Raw genomic sequence first — 18,934 nt, forward strand, 5'->3', positions numbered from 1 at the left:
GTTTCCTACACTTGTAGTAGATGCTATTATTTTACGGGCTGTGCGTTTAGAAAATATTACCCAGCCAAGAAGCAGCACCATTGGTAAAAAAGATAAGTAAACCCAAGTCGTTGAATCGAGTGGAAGGCCAACGTATTTATTATCAAGTCCATCTCCGTGGGCTGGAATTTCGAAACATCTTGCATGGAAATTGCTGAGATTTGTTGAGAACAGAACTTCTAGTGACGCGCTATATTTCGCAACAACACTCACGATATTAGACTGAACGGAGACATAACTAACAAGATGGAGCCGTCACCTGGGCGATAATAAAACAATATATCATGAGGAAGCACGGCTTAGTCTATGACCAAATATTTGGTTGAGCAATAACGGTATACACCGGGGACATGCACGAACCCAAAGCGGTATACATTTAAGGCACGTCTGGATGTGTGGTGCAGGCTCTCATGCCGACAGCGGCAAAACACCATTATGCTGTGATGTCCGAATGGATATATGCATATTGAGCGCTCTTGACACCGCTTCCCAAACTCCCAGATAAACAGCATATCCAAAAACGGCATAGCGATTGGCTATCGCACTCGACAGCAATGCATCCTGAAGCCCATGGAGCCACTGCTCCCCGTCGTATCCAGTTCGTGTCGATCCTTCCGAGGACTGGACGGCTGCCGCCTCTGCGTGGCGTGCACGGACAAGAGAGGACAGGTCAGGTCGGGGTCTGCGGCCGGCGAGACGTGCCTGTGACGGTCGCCGAGGTCACGCGCCTGACAGATCATTGGTCGCTGTCACTGTCATCGCGGTTCACCAGGTCCACCAGGTTTCGCTCAGCCTGGACCCTCTCCAGCACCTGGAACGGTGCGCACGCTCAGCAAGCGCCGCATGTCCCCACGATTGGAGAATCGTTTCCCACACGTTCACCTTGACAAGCTTGACATGTTTTTCAGCATGTCTTTTGACATAACCTCGTAACGACAAAAGCGGTTCCTGTTAGAGGGAGGATGGGGTCATATATGCAACATCTGTATGTAATATCAACCAACCCATAGCCCCAGGAGCCTATTCGAAACCCAAGTAGCTCATTACAAACGTGCCCCTTCTACCAGCCACACTTCACGCACAGACAGCACGTTGGCTCTGTGGTGCTTCACGACACCGAGCAAAGCCTGCGCCGACCTGGGGCGTGGCGATGCAGATCCTGTTCTCCACCGCAGGAGCCAGCCGCGCCGCCCGGCTCTCCAACTCCTCCACGTCGTGCTCCAGGCGGCGAGCCTTCAGCGAGCCCGCCACAGCCGGCTGGCTGAGCACGCCGAGCCCCCGCTGGAGCGCAGTCTGCCGACAGGCCACCAGCTGGCGCATGAGCTAATTACCGAACCGGTTACACCTGCTGGGTGATGACGGCACAACTCTGTTCAACTAAAAGGTTCAAAGAGCGCAGCATTATCTCGGTCGTTTCACCTGCTGCTTGCTTCCAACCTGTCGATGCACGCCGTGGATGTAAACATGCAGCAAGACAGGTGGAAGCTGAGACAATGGCCAAGCTAAAGAAATGACCAATGGCCAAGCAAAGCGGACGCCCAGTCCCCTCATACTGATGCCTATCTCCCTTAAACTACGCCCATCTACCTCAGACTGATGTTCATCTCCCTCAGAATGCCGCCTATCTCCCCCAGGCCGACACGCATCTCCCCAGACTGACGCCCCATCCGCTCCCCGCATGCCACCATGTCCCGGCTGACCGGCGCCTCCGCGTCGTCCGCGATGTTGTACAGCGCGTCCATGATGGTGTGCGGGGTGAGCGCGGTGGCCGCCTGCACCGAGTTCCTCCTCCGCACCGAAGACTCTGCCGGCGGCCAGTTTAGCACACAACGGACGGCGCAAGTCGCGCACGAATCAACCGTGACAATCGGACATCGCCAGTGCATGGCATGCACGTACAGATGTAGCCACGTGGCGGCACAATGCTGCAGGCGTTCCGCACATCAGGGATGTGCTGTAGTGGAGCCCTGAGGTGAGGGGCGAACTCCACCATCGCCGGTGTAATGAAGCGAACATTGAGTTCTTCTCGGTGTCTGTTCATTCCCTGCCGAGCAAACGAGCAAGGACGACGGAAAGGGCGGGGCCACCCCGCGGGGCTGCAGTCAGCTGCGCCCCAGCGACGCGAGGCCGCGCATGGCGCTGGGATGGTGGTCCCAGACGCTGACCTGGCGGCAGGTTGATGACGCTGGTGCTGCTTCGCCTGAGGAGGGTGGACTCTGGCCTCTTGAAGCCACTGAGCTCCATGGTACTCTTCAGTCGGCTGTTTCTAAAAGGACCGGTACATGGTTTCGCCTCAGACACAGTGTAACACACAGAATATACACAACAATTCCCAGGGGCTGACATAAGTTTGCGATCGAAAACCTGAAAAAGGATTAATCGTCCCAGACACGGTCGGCACGTCTCCTGGAACAGCAAGGCACGGTTATTGAGTATACTAGGCCAGCATAGACGCGGTTGAGAAGATCCACCAACAGGGGTGTAAACTGTTCTGGTTAGAAGCAAGGGGTAGCTGAGAAGACTTTCTTTCATGATGTTAAGCCAGCCAGTGCACTGGTTCCGTTGCCAATACTTCATGTTGTGATTAATATTATGCATTATCCTGTGTCTTTAAGCCGCATCTTTCCGTGCCCGCCGAAGAGCATCACATTATATTCTAGAAATTGCGAGCCTCCTGACCCCTCACCACCCATGTTTTGAACAGCCAGGCACAACTAGTCAACGGCCATCCAAAGACTACCTAGTGTACCCCACCTCCCAGTGAACAGGAGGGTTCCCCGGGGCCAGCCGCGGCCGAACGTCGGTCGGCTTACCTGCGAGACGTGGGCACAATGGACTGCCGGTGGGCGCTGAAGGCGGCCTGCGCGCCGCAGTAGCCACGCAGCCGGTTGATGGCGTCGAAGTGATTCAAGATGGCCGTTCTCAGAACAGGGCTGTTCTCAGCGTCTTGCTGCGGTGGCCATAGGCTGAGCGTCAGAGCGTTGCGATTGGAAATGGTTTCAGCAGGTTGAAATAAGCTGTATGTAGCATTCTGCAGCGGGATTAAATCAAATTGGCGTAGGGCCTTCAGTTGCAAATTATCCCATTGTCTTTACTGATTACACACCGATGGAAATGAAACAGTTTTATCCACGCGTGGAATCGTTGAAAACCTCACCAACACCACGGCCTCGGCCAGACAGGTGAATCCATCCTTGCCGTGGTGCATGTATTCCTTCGTGGCCAATTTGTACAGGTGGCCGGGCTGGACGAACACGTCCCCGACCTTGACGTACCTGGAAGAGGTTCGATGTCAAGAGCTATGCCACCAACGCAGACCGCGGGTGTCTGCTTACATTATTTTGTGAGGGCCCTGTCCCCCTCCCTCAATGTTGAGTTGGGGCCCCCCTATGTTGCCCTATACCCTGTGTTGGCTTGGTTCCTAATATTTTTGACTGGCATATTTAAAAACCGTAGGAAAAAAGTTGGCCATCACTCAAATACTATTTTCTTTGCTCATTCCTTGTAGTGGCGTCGACAGGGTAGGTGCATCAAACATGCAACATAAACCTGGCCCCGAAACCTCAAAATTATTCTCTCAAATGTAACGTAGCCATTGCATGATAAATCACTTTACCTTTGGAGTTACTTTTTCTGGTTTTTTTTTCATCAAACGTAACACCAGACGCTTAACTCCCTACCGCCCAACCATGATATTAACGCCACTATTGACCTATCTCGTACCAGTGATATTAACGTCACTTTTCACCGGTCAACATTTTGCCGGGCCCGATTTTAACTTGATTCTGTGCTGAACAGAATTTATTGCCAGGACTCTGAACCTTCTTCTGGAAGGCAAATCTACCACTACGCGGTTAGTCGCATCACGTATGCGGTCAGTATAATTTCAGCGCTTTAACGAATTTGGGACTCTGCCACGGTGATTGGTGACCCTGCGTGGAATTATGCGCTCTTTTTGCGAACATTTTAGGAGCTGAAGTCAACAGGTTTGAAGAAATGCGATGCCTGTGAGCTACCCCTTCACGAACTATGTTTGTCAAGAGCTTTCAATCGCCTGTGACCTAGAAAGGGTCACACGCAGTAACCCTCGTCCTGACTCGCTGTTTTTCATAACGCAGACCGATAGGGGGGGGGGGGGGGTCGATGCAACCGACTGGCGTTTCCACACTGATAAATATGGAGCTTAGTGGAAAAACATCCGTGGATGGGTCTCAACAATATCCCGCAATTGACAGTACTTATTACTGCTTTTAAGTCAATAACTGACCGTATTATGATAGGCTACACGTCAAATTTTCCTGAAAATCGCACTTTTCAGCTTTGCAATTATTATACATACGAGACAATGACTCGTGGCGACACAAAATCTTAAGAGGCGTGTTTTTTGTTGGATTTCGAAGACATTGGTTGTATCCCTATGTCTTCGGAGCATACTTTTATAATATATGGCTCTGTTAATGTAAAGATATCGGGCTCGCCGCGCCCGTCCCGCGGCGCCGTCGGCTGCCGCCCGCCGCCCGCCCCGGCCGTGGATCGCCGGAGAGCGTTCCTTAAAGTCGCCACTGCTCCGGATCTAGAAAAGCGACGAAAACATTTGTGGTGTCAAAACACTTGCAATGAAAGCCCCATACTGGCAATGTGGGCGCAATTGCACAACATGACGGAAAGGTATCCTCAAACACCTTGGGGTGGGGGGGGGGGAGGGGCTTACATCAAGCTTCCCGTTTCAAAGCGAGCATGGATAAATGAATCGACGTTATTCATCGAAACGGCGGTATTGCTTTGAAATTCATTGCGCATTATGGCACGCTGCAAGGGTAGTAATTGAGTTTCATCTGAAATCATGTGGTCGGATATTTTTTAGCCGTGTTCTTTTACCATGTTAGAGTATTCGACAATTTGTGAATGAATTAAACTTGTAGGCTTGAAAGGAGAAGTGCTTCGCCTTGTGCGTTTGATGTTTATACCATTCAATATCGCGAAATCTAAGGCATTTTAAAGTTGTTATACATCAAGTCAATGCTATTTTTAAGACCAGTCATTTATCACCTTGTTACGTAGAATTAACCCGGTGAAATTACATTAGCTTACATAATATAGCATACATATATTCTATGAACGCTTCCGCGACCCTGAGGGGCGCAACAGCGATTTACCACCACGCATGCCTGTGGCGGTCCGATTAATAGCACATCCACTTTTATACCACTTGTACAACAAACGCATCGTCACCGTTATTTGCACCGCAATTTTGCGTATCTTATTGAAACAGTTTGCTCCTAGTCTCAATCTCATACAACTCTTGGTCAACGTAAATTGTTCACTCTGAGTCGTTAAATATAATTGATTATGACCATGCTGTTGATCCCAATTGTTGATGCCATTACATAATTGAAGTGAAAAGGGGGGTACGGCACTAAGTTCTGACCAAGCTTTTGCACGCTGCTGATGTGTCACGGAAAAGCTATAACCTAAATAAAGCAGCACTGTTTTACACAGGGTTATTGTGGCCTTTACTTAAAAACAGAAAATGAAATTGGAGTAGGTTGTGCACTTTGGCCTAATGGTTTGGTCCCCAAACATCGTAACTTTGATCCGTTAATATAACCGCATATTTAACCCCCTACACACAAAACAAATGTTTGTTGTGTACAGCAGAGCACTTACCCACACCAGAACATCCCCACCCTCGTAATTAGAACTGGAATTTGCTCCCACCCCCAGATAAAAATCGTAGCTGCTGAGCGAATAATCGATGCGAAAACTTTAGACACATAGGGCCCTAAGAAGCGCAAAGAACGCAGAGCACTTGGGCAAGGCTGTCCCGCAAGGGTGCCGAAAACATGAGAGCTCTGTTGTGCATGGCATAATGTGTACACTTACCAAAAATGTCGCGGGATTGGACATGAAAAAATGCAAAAGCAAACCACCGCCAGCTGCCCTCTATCTCTACATACGACCAGTCGTATATTCTATTTCAAGGTGGATACAAATAACGACTTGCTCTTTCTCGTTTTGGACAGTAATTTGTCATCTTTATTTGACCAGTCGCCCTCTTACCTCTTGACGCGGTTCAAAATGTTAAGAGCACGAAGAAGCCAGTCACAGCATCCCCTGCACGTAAAATGATAACTCAAACATTTCGAGAGTTCCAAAAGAGCGCTCGAATAAATCCGCCGGATTACTCGAGCGGCGGGATCGAGCCGAGCGGTGAGCCGTCGGCACTGGTCAGACATCTCACCTGGAGTCGACCCTCTGACCGTGCTCCTTGTCCGGGCCGAAGCCGAGTGGTGAGCCGTCGGCACTGGTTACTCATCTCACCTGGCGTCGACCCTCTGACCGGGCTCCTTGTCCGGGTCGAAGCCGAGTGGTGAGCCGTCGGCACTGGTCGGACATCTCACCTGGCGTCGACCCTCTGACCGGGCTCCTTGTCCGGGTCGAAGCCAAGTGGTGAGCCGTCGGCACTGGTCGGACATCTTACCTGGCTTCGACCCTCTGACCGGGCTCATTATCCGGGTCGAAGCCGAGCAGTGAGTCGTCGGCACTGGTCAGACATCTCACCTGGCGTCGACCCTCTGACCGGGCTCCTTGTCCGGGTCAAAGACGAACGACAGGCCGGCCACCTGCGGGAACCGGCCGACCAGGCGCGGGTACATCGAGACGGCGTTCTCCAGCGCCTGATGCAGAGTGGCGCCTGCCGGCACCGCCTCCCGGGTCAGTGCCTGCGCTCGTGAGTGGACCCGGACGCCACATGGTGAGGCTGCGTGTGGCCTTGTGTGACGTTTGAGCGACACAAACTCACAACAGAAAGACAGCGCAAGACAGATGTTCGCACGAGCCGAGTTCACCACTATCGCAGTCACCGCATCAACAAAAGCCAAGATTATGCAAGCGTTGTGGGAGAGCCTGCTGAGGAGCTCCCATGGGTGTCTTGGACTGCCCTGCTGGGGCGCGGACATCCCCAGCCAGATCGTAGATGCCATTGGGTACGGAACAGGCTCCGACTGGGGCCCGCCTGCACGCGTCGCGGCGGCCGCAGTACCGCGTGGATCGACTTACGCGGCACGTGCTGCCGAGGAATCAGCCAGGTTTGGACGCAGCCGTGCTTGAGCAGCGTGGGAAACGAGGAGTCTTACGGCGGTGTCAACGCGTTACATGTTCGGCTCATAGAAAATCCCTCAAGCGCCACACGGCGACAAAAAGATAAGCGTATTGACAAAATAAGTAGGTGCAGCCCAAAAACAGTTTAATCGGGATCACCCAACAGCTAGATGCTACTTAGAGGGTTGCACTATTCTTACAGGCAACATTACCCTTAAACTAGTAGTTAAGACGTTTGTGTAAATTCTTCCGTCTTGATATACGCCCAAAAATACTTTGCAAAACGTCCACCGCAATACTTTTACACAACGAAACCGGCAAGGAGCGTGTTAGACTCCTGCATGCGTGGTGTGAATGTAGCGCCAAAAAGCAGACGTCAAAGTGACGTCACGGACAGTGGTGTGGTCACAGTTTTTCCAAGGCGTGGGCAAAGGGGTCACAGGAGGCCTTTCAGCAAAGGGTGGCTCTTTGCCGCTATCGGGGCCGTGCTGCTTTGGATCCAAAGACCTTGTTAGGTTCAGGATTCTATTTTGCTGTCTCGGGGCCTTTTTGTATGCTTTCGAGGCGTCACAGGTGTCTAAAACTGCCAAGAAGTACCGCGGTTGGGGCCATCGGGCCGGTCCTCGACACCTGCAGAGCGGAGGCAAGGCTCCACAAACCCCCACTCCTCGGCTACGCCACTGATTATGAATAACATCAGTCTACAGATTCAGCTCACGATTACAGCCAGAGCACGCAATCAGGAGCAACTGCAACATGAAAATGGGTACCTTAATCTGATATCTATCAACTGCGAGCCTTACGAGGTCACCAACGCATCGACGTACAGCTGGTATGGGTGCAAGCAGCTTCCTGCTAAACTACAGATGTTTGAACGACTGCACCGGATACCGAGGACTCGCTAGAATTCGCCACGGACAAATATTGAACAAAAGAGAAGCTAATTTTTGCCAGTTCTATGAAAACGTCACGCCAAACACCTTGTTGGTGTAATTTTGCAGAGTTCTGTAGCTTCCACAGTACATTTATGGGAACAAACAATAAATCTTGTAAAATCCTTTTCCCCCCGGCTTGTGGCATAACTTATCCAGGCTACAGAGTTTGGCAGCACCAATTCGCGATGCAAACGGGTCCCACAGCGCCCCGACCTCCGCAGGAACGTGCGCAGGATTTTGAAATGTGGCTTGAGTGGGAGGAGCGGTACAACTCAGATTTTCCACATACACAAAGTGTGCCTGCCTTGATTTTTTAGTATCAACATTTACTCACATCGATAGTACTGCATGTACAAATTTGATGAGGGAGGGGTGCCGCCCTGTATCCCTTGTATAAGCCGGTGGCTGCCCATCCCATCTGACTGTGTCCGGCTCAGCGCAAGTCGCCCCGGTCAGCGCGTCGTCGGTCGACCGACTCACCATTGACCTGAAGCAGCACCAGCCCGTCCATGAAGGGCGCGATGGTCACCAGGTCACGCATGGTGAAGTCGCCGGCCGGATGGACGCGGTCGCTGCGCAGGGTGCCCGAGTTGAGGATCACGCAGTCGGCGTTCATGGCGGCTGCAGCACAGGGGAGAAATTCTGGAGGCGGGGCGGCCACGCGGAGCGAACGGAGACGGCCCCATCGGCCGATGCGCCGTACCACTGCAGGTCAAATATCATGATGTTCCGGAGGGTTTTTAATTAATAACGCACAAATGTTGCTGAGTGTTACTCAGAAAAATGGAAATGAGATGGAAAAGTAGAAAACGTTTGAGTGATAATAATGCAGGCATGTGAGAAATCAAAACATTCATTTTTACGTAATCGTACAAACAAAGCAAAGATAACTGCGTCGTATGTTCGGCAACGTGCGCTACTCGACGGTCACGTCAATGTCAAAAATAAGTTATCGTTCACATGGTTCCGGGAGGACTTTGCTCTGACGAAGGCATGCACCGTATGGTGACCCTTCAGTGCGCTTTACGTCATTCCGCTGCACGGCGCCATCACTAGGAAAATTATTTATCGACACAGTACGCATTCGTGCTTGCCCTTCTGTCCGGACTGGACAATAACGAATACCATTACATAACACATTGACGCACACTGGAAAAAGAGCGCGAATGTTCTCAGCACCTTACCCAAAATTACATCGGAGCAGAAGTTGCCTAAGTTTGTTTCCTCCGTTCGTACTTTGCAGGAGCGCCCCTCCAGTGCCACCTCGAAGTGACCAATGACGTCATCCAGACGGGTTTCTGACATGTCTGTCAACAGCACCACCAATCTCGCCAAGCCCGATCGCACTGGTCGGTAGAAATCCTGTTACCGCATTTTTAATAAGACACTTTACCAGCAGCATTACGACATTCCTTTGATTGGGCGATTGATTATACAAATCATGTTCATTGTTAACAGGAAAATTGCGGATTCTTAGTGTCTCACTTTTTCCTCTCTTTTCTCTGCTCCTCCTCCTTTTATCAATCCACTCTTTCTCTTCCTCTCTCTCTCCCTCTCTCTGTCTCTCTCTCTCTCTCTCTCTCTCTCTCTCTCTCTCTCTCTCTCTCTCTCTCTCTCTCTCTCTCTCTCTCTCTCTCTCTCTCTCCTCTCTCTCTCTCTCTCTCTCTCTCTCTCTCTCTCTCTCTCTCTCTCTCTCTCTCGCTCTCATAACGTTACCTATGTAGTGCTGCAGTTGCTGCTTGAGCAGCGGGTCCTCGTCATACTTAGAAGTGACCTCGATTCTATCGACGTCGATCGTCCAGGTGCCGCCCGTCTGGCGCGACAGCCCCAGCACGGAGAACTCACGGAAGTCTGTGCCAGACTTCACCAGCAGGCGGTTCACCGTCTGAGGCGAGCAGGCCGCGGCAAGCAAGACAGCGAGCAAGCTAGTTAGCGTAAACCGAGACTAACCATAACATCAAACCGTCGCACATCGTGGCAGCGGCTTGTGCTGGGCAGAGTGACAGCTTGTATCGAGACAAACGTATTGAGCATGCCAGCTATGCGAGAGCAAGCGCACACTTACCACCTGAGGTTGGATCAGCGCACTCAAAAAGACAGAAATTTCATTTATCATCTCGACACGAACTCTACAATCAGACTCACACCTGCCAATCAAATTGACTCAAGACAAGCTAGAGTGGCTAAATACCTTTTAATGCAGCCTTATAGACCCCCTGTGTCACACATGACCCAGCTTGTTGCCGTGTCACGTGACCGCAATTCGGGTGCACGTGACAGCTGGTAATGAGCAGTCAGTGGGCCTCTCGATCTTGGCCCATCTCCAGGCTTGCTGGCCCACTCACCCGGTGGATCTCGTACTCGTGGTCGTGTCCGCCAAGGATCAGGTCAATGCCATCACCCTTCTCCAGAAGTCGCATGTCATTGGCTGTTCGCATATGGGTCAGGGCAATGACCAGATCGCAGCCCTGGGACAAGAAGAGAGCTCAGTAATTCTACGGGATAACACTTACGGTGATCAGCAAGGTAGAATGGCAACAAACAACCGCGAATGAAACCGTTTTCACCATATGCCTGAGTGGGTTTTTCACATTTGTGTGATCGTGCGGCAAAAGGTTTTTGATCCTTTGAGACACCGTGTTAAGTGTTATGTGAACCATGAAGCCAAAGTTCTCGGCCTGTTGGGGATTTACCTTTTACCGCACGATCTGTACGCACATCTTCCGAGAAAGAGGTACACGGGAGTTTTGAAGCATTTAGATAGCTTAGGTCAACGGCCTTACAAACCAACAACAAGTACAAAACACAAGCAAAATAGCAGGTACAATATCAACTTGACACTGCAATGAATAGTCCTGGAAATACGGTGTTTGCTCTTCATGTCAGCAAGCTGCATATGGTAAAAATAATAACACATTTGGGCCGGAATGATTCTTTAGGACCCCAGTCCCGAAATATAATTTTACCGACCGAGTGTGGAGTTATATAAGGTCCGATCAATGATCATTTACAAAGTGGTATCAGCGGAGGGAGGTGTCACCCAACGATGTCAGTTAAAAGTCTAATTATGACCGTCAAGTTGGCCGGACTGCGACGATGGACATCACGGTACAAGGTCTTCCCGTTCTCCGAAAGTCTCGCCATTGCAGGCATGGTCCAAAATCAACGGAAGTCACTATTAGCCCCTAGTGGCTATGGCGCAATAGGACATCTGCGTAATTACTTCCGCAACACAGGTCAAATAACTGTTATTGGTTCTCGTAGCAGACACTAAGCACTCAATCGCATCATCGCACTTGCACCGCCGTGGGATTAATGCTAAGTATTTGCTGATGTTAGCACAGGGAGGGGTGCTGTAGCTGCTATCTTAACTCTCCTCTTAACTCTTAACTTAACTTAACTCTCTCCTTAACCTACGCCACTGGTCGTGGCCGCCGATACGAACATTCAATGAAGTGATGGGTGGAGCCGCCTGGTGGCCAGCCAGACATTCAGCGGCCTAGCAGGCGCGCAATCGCGATTATCCAAGCTCACAGACCAGCGGGTGGTGGACCTGCTACCCTCTCCCTCGTTCCTGAACCCTTCATTCGCTTTTATTCGAAAACGGCACAGGCTCGAATATGCCTTGCTGATTTGGCATCGTTAATCGTACCGTTTTCATTACTTAAATTGATTTTAAGTTCCGTTCATTCCTATCGTTTCTATCCCAATCATTTCCTAATCGTTTCTAGACATTCTCAACTACTTCCATTAAAAAAAATGGCTCAGGCACAAAATCTGTCGTGACGTATTTTTCTTAAACCACACCGCTTCCTCCGTTCCAATCAATCTTCCGAAACTAAGGTGCTGAATACATCACCTCACTTCGAAGCTTGGCCGCTAGCCTGTTGCCCATGTCCACATAGTCGATGTAGTGCACTTCATCTGGGTTGACCGTCGACAGCGTCTCGAGCCACTCGTACTCCACCAGCCCCATCTGAGGACCGGTACACATGATCAGGCTATATCTCCGAGTAGTTGCAAGAGCCCTATCGTTTTGGCTCGCTCCGTTTTAATCTGCATTAAAGGCCAACTTCTAAAATTGCACTTATATCCCGTTACATGGGGAATGCCAAACCATTTCTCACGACAGGAATCGCGGCCTGCGAGGTTGGTTTCACCCGAACAATCGAAACAACCGTATTGGCCACACTGAACAATGGCGATCTTCGCCGCGTGCCTTCATGAAGGCGTTCATCTCCGCAGCGCAGACCTGCGGCCAGGCTCATTTTAACGGGTTAGGTGTCATGAAGATGGTTTAGGGCCGCTTTTTTCGATCGGGCCTATCTTTTACAGAATACCGTAATGATTGCCCATATAGCATATCGCAGCACAAATTTAATTCGCAACACCTGTAGTTGAAATTCTTTATGACTGTTGCCAGGAGTCGCAAAGAACTAAGGCCGTCAAAACTTAGCCTGTTCCAGCGTGGCGGCTCGTGTTATCGAAACCGCCACATTTCCTGTCAATGGACATTAAGCCAAGTTCGGCACACGGCCTTGCCTGTCGTCGGATTGCCAGTCACAAGAAATGGGACGCTGTCAGCGCTCATCGCACGGGCTCGCAAACGGACACACCCAATCAGGCATTCAGTTACTGCGCACATGTCCAATGTTCCACATGATCCCCGCTGCCGGCCGGCGGATGTGCCATGACGTCACAAACCATCGCACCAGAGCTAACGGATGCGACCCCCCTCCGGAGCACCACCCGCGCCGCCACCGCCCACGCCGCGACTCACGAAACCGAGCTTGAGCCCGTTCCAGCGGGTGATGTAGGTGATGCGGCCCTCGGCCAGCGGCCGCTGCGTCTCCTTGTTCCGCACGTTGGACAGCAGCCAGGGGAACGACGTCTCGGCGGTCAGAGACATGCAGGAGTCCAGGCCGAAGTCTGAAGCGCGGCACAGAGGTCAGCGCGCCCACCGGGCGATTGTGAGAAGTCAGCGTGTGTAGCGGGGCTCTGCAGAGCGAGAGGGGGAGCAGACGCGTGGCAGTGCAGTGAGCTGGATGAACAGTAATTAGTAAACTGTTATAGCCGCTTGAAAGTGTTCATGGTCTTACGTTATGACCGTAGCGGATCCGAGGATCTTAGTGAAATACTGCAGCCCAGGATCAATGACCTTAGGGTCACGAATTTCAACATTGGTGGCCGCCTTTGATAACACCTTGCTGGATTATGTTCATAGTGTTGGTGGTTACACTGGACGCTGTGGTCTCTGACTAACTTGTGGTTATATCAGCTTTTTGTGACTTCGAGTATCTGTCTGGTTTTTCGAAAGCCTTTTGCAAACTTCCCGAGCGGGCGCTCTGGACATGGGATGCGGTAAATCATTCACAAGGGATATAATATCAACAGTGTAACAATTAAACCGTTATTCTGCGGCGACACTGAAATCCAGGAAAGCTTACCGAAGTCGTGATTTCCATACACAGCAACGTGCACTTCTAGCCGGTTCAGCACGGGTATCATGTGCTCTCCTCGGGCAAAGGTGCTTACTGCAACAGCCGCCCATCAACGCCAGGCCACCAGAAAACCGGAAATTGCGAACACATGAAGAAGTTCCATTGCCGGGGACACTTTAAATGACACGTAAGTTTTGACAGCTTCTATTCACGATAACAGGAGATGGAGTGATATGGGAAACACAGCATATAGAAACAGAACAAACTGTACAAAAAGACATCGTTGGACACATCACATGTAAAGAAAGGCACAGCGTTGAACATCCATAAGCGATTGAATGCACATAAATACAAACACTGCAATTGGGCACACAAAAATACAACAATTAATCCTCTCAAGCTATCGAACAATGCACCACAGATGTTCCTAAAACTGCATCAGGCCTGTTCGGATGAGAATGCCCCTGACCTGAGGACACGTTCGATATACGGATACCGGCATATATATATATATATATATATATATATATATATATATATATATATATATATATATATACAGCAATAAACGGGCCCATCTCACTAGTCATTTCAAAATACATAGATACGCACATCGTGCGAAAGGATACCACCTGGAAAGTAAAAATCGGAAAGCTTCTCACAAAACTACCATGTGTTCAGCTAGGGACAGTGCAACGTTAAGAAGCCCATCAATTCCCAGCGAAACTGTTTATCCGTTCCCAATGTTCGGCGCCGACATCAGTCCCGCAGATCACGTGTCGGATGCAGGCTCGCTTACATAGACTGGGGCTGAAGATGTCGCCACTAAAGATGACCATGGGGTTCAGGTGCTTGTACTGCTCCACTGCCGTGACAAAGCGTGCCGCCCCTCCCACCTGCCAGCACGTATGCATGCACATGTGACAGGACAGCGCGTCACTCGGTGATAAGCTGGTGAGCAGTGCCGGTGATATCTGCTGCCAGTGACCGCCAAGCGAAAATCCCAACCTGAATGGTCCAGGCACCGTTAATGTTGTTTCAGCAAAGCACGTATTCTTTGAATGGGACGACAGTCCACTGTAATGCATTCCAGCCAATCGTCAACACCCTGCATATTAATTTCCGCTATGTGTGGCGATGTGGCGATGCTTCCCCCGCTATGTTCTGGCATTTCATAGACCATGTCAAGATAATTTACTATACACAACATTCATATATATATATATATATATATATATATATATAGTAAGTTATTTATAGACAGATACAAAAATTTGACTATGTTTTTTCTTTCCCCTCTCTTTTTGCGATATCATATCGCGCCTGTAATTCAATGCGTGAGCATGAAAACATTTCTGAAGTAGCCATCCCTCTAAATTACAAATAGAAAAAACATGTACGATGTACCCAAATAAGACACTAAATCCATAAAGCAATGGATCACTTTCCAAGACCATGGACTAACCGGTTCCTGCATTCCTGCCTCGATGTTGTAGACATCGTTGAAGTGGACGATGGTCAGCCGGCCGCTGTCCAATGAAATCATTCTGCGAAATCCCTCCAGGAGGACTGAAATGGACGTTTAACATATTTGTAATTTAAGCTCGCTGTGCGATTATTGCACCATATTGACGACATTTAAGCTAAACGTTGCCACAGCAAACAACGCGGTTTTCAGCACCATAAAAAGTCGCTGGTCAGGTAGCACTTGAACATTTTTTTTTCCGTTAGCAACCATTCACCCCACGGAGAATGTAATTTACCGCTCCGGTTTCTATCCCGCACGCCCTTAGGGGCTCACTCCTTGATAACCATCTTCCCAAGTGTTGGCTGGAATGAATTTGAGGGTACGATGAGTTGGCAGGTTTCATAGCATAACGCATCGCAATCATACGTTACAGCAATCATAAGCTGATCACAAAGTACTCTGTTCCAGGGAGTTCCAGACAATGCTAAATCAGTATCATACGCCCACCAGCTCGTCTTATACTCCGCCTTATTAACAAGGTTGTATATAAATGGAAAGCAGCAGATAAGGGAACATTTTGCGATCAGATTACCACGGCTATTCACAACTTTGCGCTGGACACCACCTAATATTTGTAGCAGCAAAACGTTGTACGTTGACCAATATGAATATTTCAACACGAACCGCTCAACATTACCTTCATAGATGTAGTCCAACATATCCCTGCAGCCCTCGATATATCCCTGCATATCCCTGCATACCCCCCTTATCACCTCCATTTTGAGATTTGGGGTTTTGCGACAAGGTCAATAATTCATGTACCAGTGTTGGCCATTGGTGTGTGCTTATTTAAGGTGGACGACATTAAAATTTCCGTGATCAAGGGACACAACACACTGTATGATTTAAGGTTCCAGAAGGCCGACATGAAATAAATGAAATAAAAGCGCCAAGTTATGCGAAATGTAATCGTTCGTTGCATATCTGTTTTGGCACGTGATGTAGAGCATTGTTCTCTCCCATGCTGTAAAGCTTCGCTGCGATTCAGCTGATTTGTGTAAAATACCGTGTTTGAATCTGAAGTCTTTTGCGGGATAAACCGGCTCGCTTTAGAAAAGCGCAAACCCACAGGCGTTCTAACTCCTAAAAAAAACTAAGAAAACTTGCGCATAACTGGTCCATTCATCAATCGCCCAGCGAGTAAAGGTGTCTCGTTTGTACCAGGAAACACCAGAGACAATGCTAGAGATCTGCAGCACTCGTTCATTGTAGCTGACGTCAGGCCGACATGCGAGCTTGCATGTAGCTGACGTCAACTGGAGCTTCAGCTGCAGGCCGGGCGCCATCAATTCTCCAGTTAAGCAGAAGTGCTCCATGAGTGTGCTCAGTGTTGGGTCGAAAAGTCACCGCCTTTTTTCTTATTAATCCCACCCTTGGAAGGACGGTTGGCATAGCACTCACCAGACATATCCAGTCTAAACAGGACAACTATCATCCCTATCAACGAAGTTTCCAGTGCACCGAACCTTACCTTCACCCTCACCCTCACCCTCACCGTTTTCCTCAATGTTAGCACCGAGTGAAAAGCGAAACCATCCCACCGTCTGTGACCTGACTGTCTCGCTGCCCGTCCAGCGGTCGACTGGTGCTCCGCCCGGCCTGGCGCCCACCGCCGGCTTCCGCTCCCCCTCGAGGGCAGCTGACGGTGCAATCTCTTGCACGCCGACGCTAATCATGTTCAGTGCCGCGCCGCCAGCGCCACCGATCGGCCCACGTCAAGGTCAATGACCGTTCCCGCAGGTCGGCCTGACCCAGAGCCTGTGCCACCGCCATGTAAATTTGACCGTTGCGTAATGATCGCCGAAGGCCATGCGGGCGCTGCGAAGTCGGCATGAGCCCTCAGATCTGCAGTTTCTGACTATCTGACCACAGTTCCGGCGCTCGCTGTTTCCGTTTAGGAACAACCTTGGCCCATCTGAGGTTTCCAAAGCTGGCTGTTCCTCGTGCTTTCCAAGGCGCCTTTTGCGTCCAAATATCTTGTGTAGTCCATGACCACGGGCCAGCATCAAGCTATCAGCTAATCTTAGACCAATGTTGGTGTGATAACGTCTTAACATAGGGCCACAGGTTCAGTGATTCGCCCAGATCTTGAGGGTATTTGCTTGCACAGTCTCACTGGATGCTTAGGCTTGGTCCAGGCTCTGGCCATCCCGAAATCTTCAGTTTTGGTCCAGCCTTTCTTTCAAAAATCACTTTTGAAATCTGCCAGGGGGGGGGGGGAGGAGCTGAACGGGTAAGGCTGACACAACCCACCTTCAAAACCTGATCTCGCCCGAAATTCGGCGACTTTAATTCCGTCCCGATAGGAAAACTAAAAAGCTTTTAAGAGTAAGGCATATCGTATATTCCAGAATAGGTCTGCTGTGGAGGAATGTCTTCCAAATTAAGAGCGATGTGAGACCGCGTTTTGTGAAAAGTTTGGAAATGGGTGTTATCAGCACAAAAATATCTTAGCGTCAAGCCCTCGTCATCATCGAAATGATTGCCTTCATTGTTTAGCGAAGGTGGTCCGAAGCACAACAAGACGGATCTATGTAAAACGGCTTGGCTTGACATGAACGGAAGAGAGTCTATTGAAAATGTTCGAGCACATTGCAACGATTTAGTAAACATGACAGTAAATCTGAATTTCCACAAATTCCTCAACAAACATGTCGATGAGTGGAGGGGCAAAACAGGTGAAGACCGGTGACCAAATGGGTCTCCAGAGTGGCCGCCTTAAAAATGGCGCGGCCAACACCATGAAATGTGATGGAAGCTGATATAAACACGAGAGGTGTTGTATCTTGTTAGTTAGGTATTATAAGTTGGTTGTTTTCGTGTTGAAAATGATCGGCCGTCAGTATACCGGGAGGTAGGGTTATATGACGCTCTAAAAAAACGCTGCTTTTATTGAGGAAACCCGACGCTTCGAAGCCGTGCTCAAGGTCAGATTTCTTTGCTTGAGTCAATGAATGACACCTAAGTATTTCTTTTATTCTGGACTACAGCGCACTTAATGCGTTAATTCTAGACCTTAACACCCTTTGTGTGGTACACGCCGGCGGTCCTTTTAAGCCGAGCTGCATTTCAAACCATCCTGTCCGAAATGCACTTAAGCTCGTCCCGACAGCCCAGTTAAGTTTAGGATCGCCTGCCTTCCGACTGACCCACCAGCCGCGAGGTGGGTTCCAGTCTCACTTCAGACCTGCGCTGTTTACCCTTGACTCTGAAAGCCTGCGGTCTGTGGCAGCGGGCGCGCTGACGTTCGGGTAACGTCAGAGGACAGAACAGGGCGTGCCGAGCATTGCGACACGATGCGCTTTCGCCGCAAAGTTCTGCTGTTGATCCAGAATTTTACGATCGGATCAGTGCTCATCAAGCGAGCACTGTTTCACATTGGCGTTCATTACAGAAATACATCCAATAGGAAGGTTTGGGAAAAAAATATCGAGCAGAGGAGTCATAGCAAGTTGAAATAAACAGATCATGTTTATTTGAAACTACCGCGTATGCAAAGTCGCCCAGGCAAACCTTAGCTTACGTTTTGCTGAAAAGTGACTGGTGTGTTTCTATCACAATCATGACTAGAGTGACTTTTGAATAGCTGCTCAATTAGAAAACGTGATAAAAAAGGAGCGGTAGTCATCATTGATTCAAAATTTGTCAAATCGTGACTATAGAAGACGCCAATTTGAGGACGAGAGCGAGCAAATTGTTAATACCACCTCAGAGCGCCACATTGCCACCGTTCTGGCTAAGACCGCATTCAGTCTTAAGGTCGGGTGCAGCACTGCAGACGATCGGCCGCGCAATCGACTATCAGCATGCAGGTTCAGCTGTTCCTGTGTGTGTGTGTGTGTGGTGTGTGTGTGTGTGTGTGTGTGGTGTGTGTGTGTGTGTGTGTGTGT

The 18,934-nt window shown here is 49.8% G+C and overlaps 1 protein-coding gene across 4 annotated transcripts in view; it reads right to left on the reverse strand.

Moving 5' to 3' along the window:
- Positions 1–216: 216 nt before the first annotated feature.
- The window catches only part of LOC119099109 (snake venom 5'-nucleotidase), a 28,012-nt gene continuing 9,294 nt past the window's right edge, over positions 217–18,934 (reverse strand). The window contains exons 1-17 of one of the 4 annotated variants that reach the window (XM_037222187.1): positions 16,540–16,608; positions 14,982–15,085; positions 14,316–14,412; positions 13,523–13,609; positions 12,856–13,004; positions 11,935–12,051; positions 10,421–10,543; positions 9,792–9,960; positions 9,260–9,382; positions 8,556–8,696; positions 6,601–6,733; positions 3,197–3,314; positions 2,853–2,989; positions 2,205–2,305; positions 1,740–1,843; positions 1,177–1,332; positions 217–850 (exon numbers count right to left, since the gene is read on the reverse strand). In XM_037222187.1, coding sequence (XP_037078082.1) covers positions 776–850; positions 1,177–1,332; positions 1,740–1,843; positions 2,205–2,305; positions 2,853–2,989; positions 3,197–3,314; positions 6,601–6,733; positions 8,556–8,696; positions 9,260–9,382; positions 9,792–9,960; positions 10,421–10,543; positions 11,935–12,051; positions 12,856–13,004; positions 13,523–13,609; positions 14,316–14,412; positions 14,982–15,062 — 1,911 coding nt within the window. In that variant the 5' untranslated portion in view covers positions 15,063–15,085; positions 16,540–16,608 and the 3' untranslated portion in view covers positions 217–775. Of the gene's footprint in view, positions 851–1,176; positions 1,333–1,739; positions 1,844–2,204; positions 2,306–2,852; positions 2,990–3,196; positions 3,315–6,600; positions 6,734–8,555; positions 8,697–9,259; positions 9,383–9,791; positions 9,961–10,420; positions 10,544–11,934; positions 12,052–12,855; positions 13,005–13,522; positions 13,610–14,315; positions 14,413–14,981; positions 15,086–15,681; positions 15,906–16,515; positions 16,609–18,934 lie in introns of those variants that run through there. The other 3 variants (XM_037222186.1, XM_037222185.1, XM_037222188.1) reach the window with 3 other exon arrangements.

This window comes from Pollicipes pollicipes, unplaced genomic scaffold (genome assembly GCF_011947565.3).
Source record: "Pollicipes pollicipes isolate AB1234 unplaced genomic scaffold, Ppol_2.1 Scaffold_4740;HRSCAF=5597_pilon_pilon_pilon, whole genome shotgun sequence".
NCBI classification, from domain to species: Eukaryota; Metazoa; Arthropoda; class Thecostraca; order Pollicipedomorpha; family Pollicipedidae; genus Pollicipes; species Pollicipes pollicipes.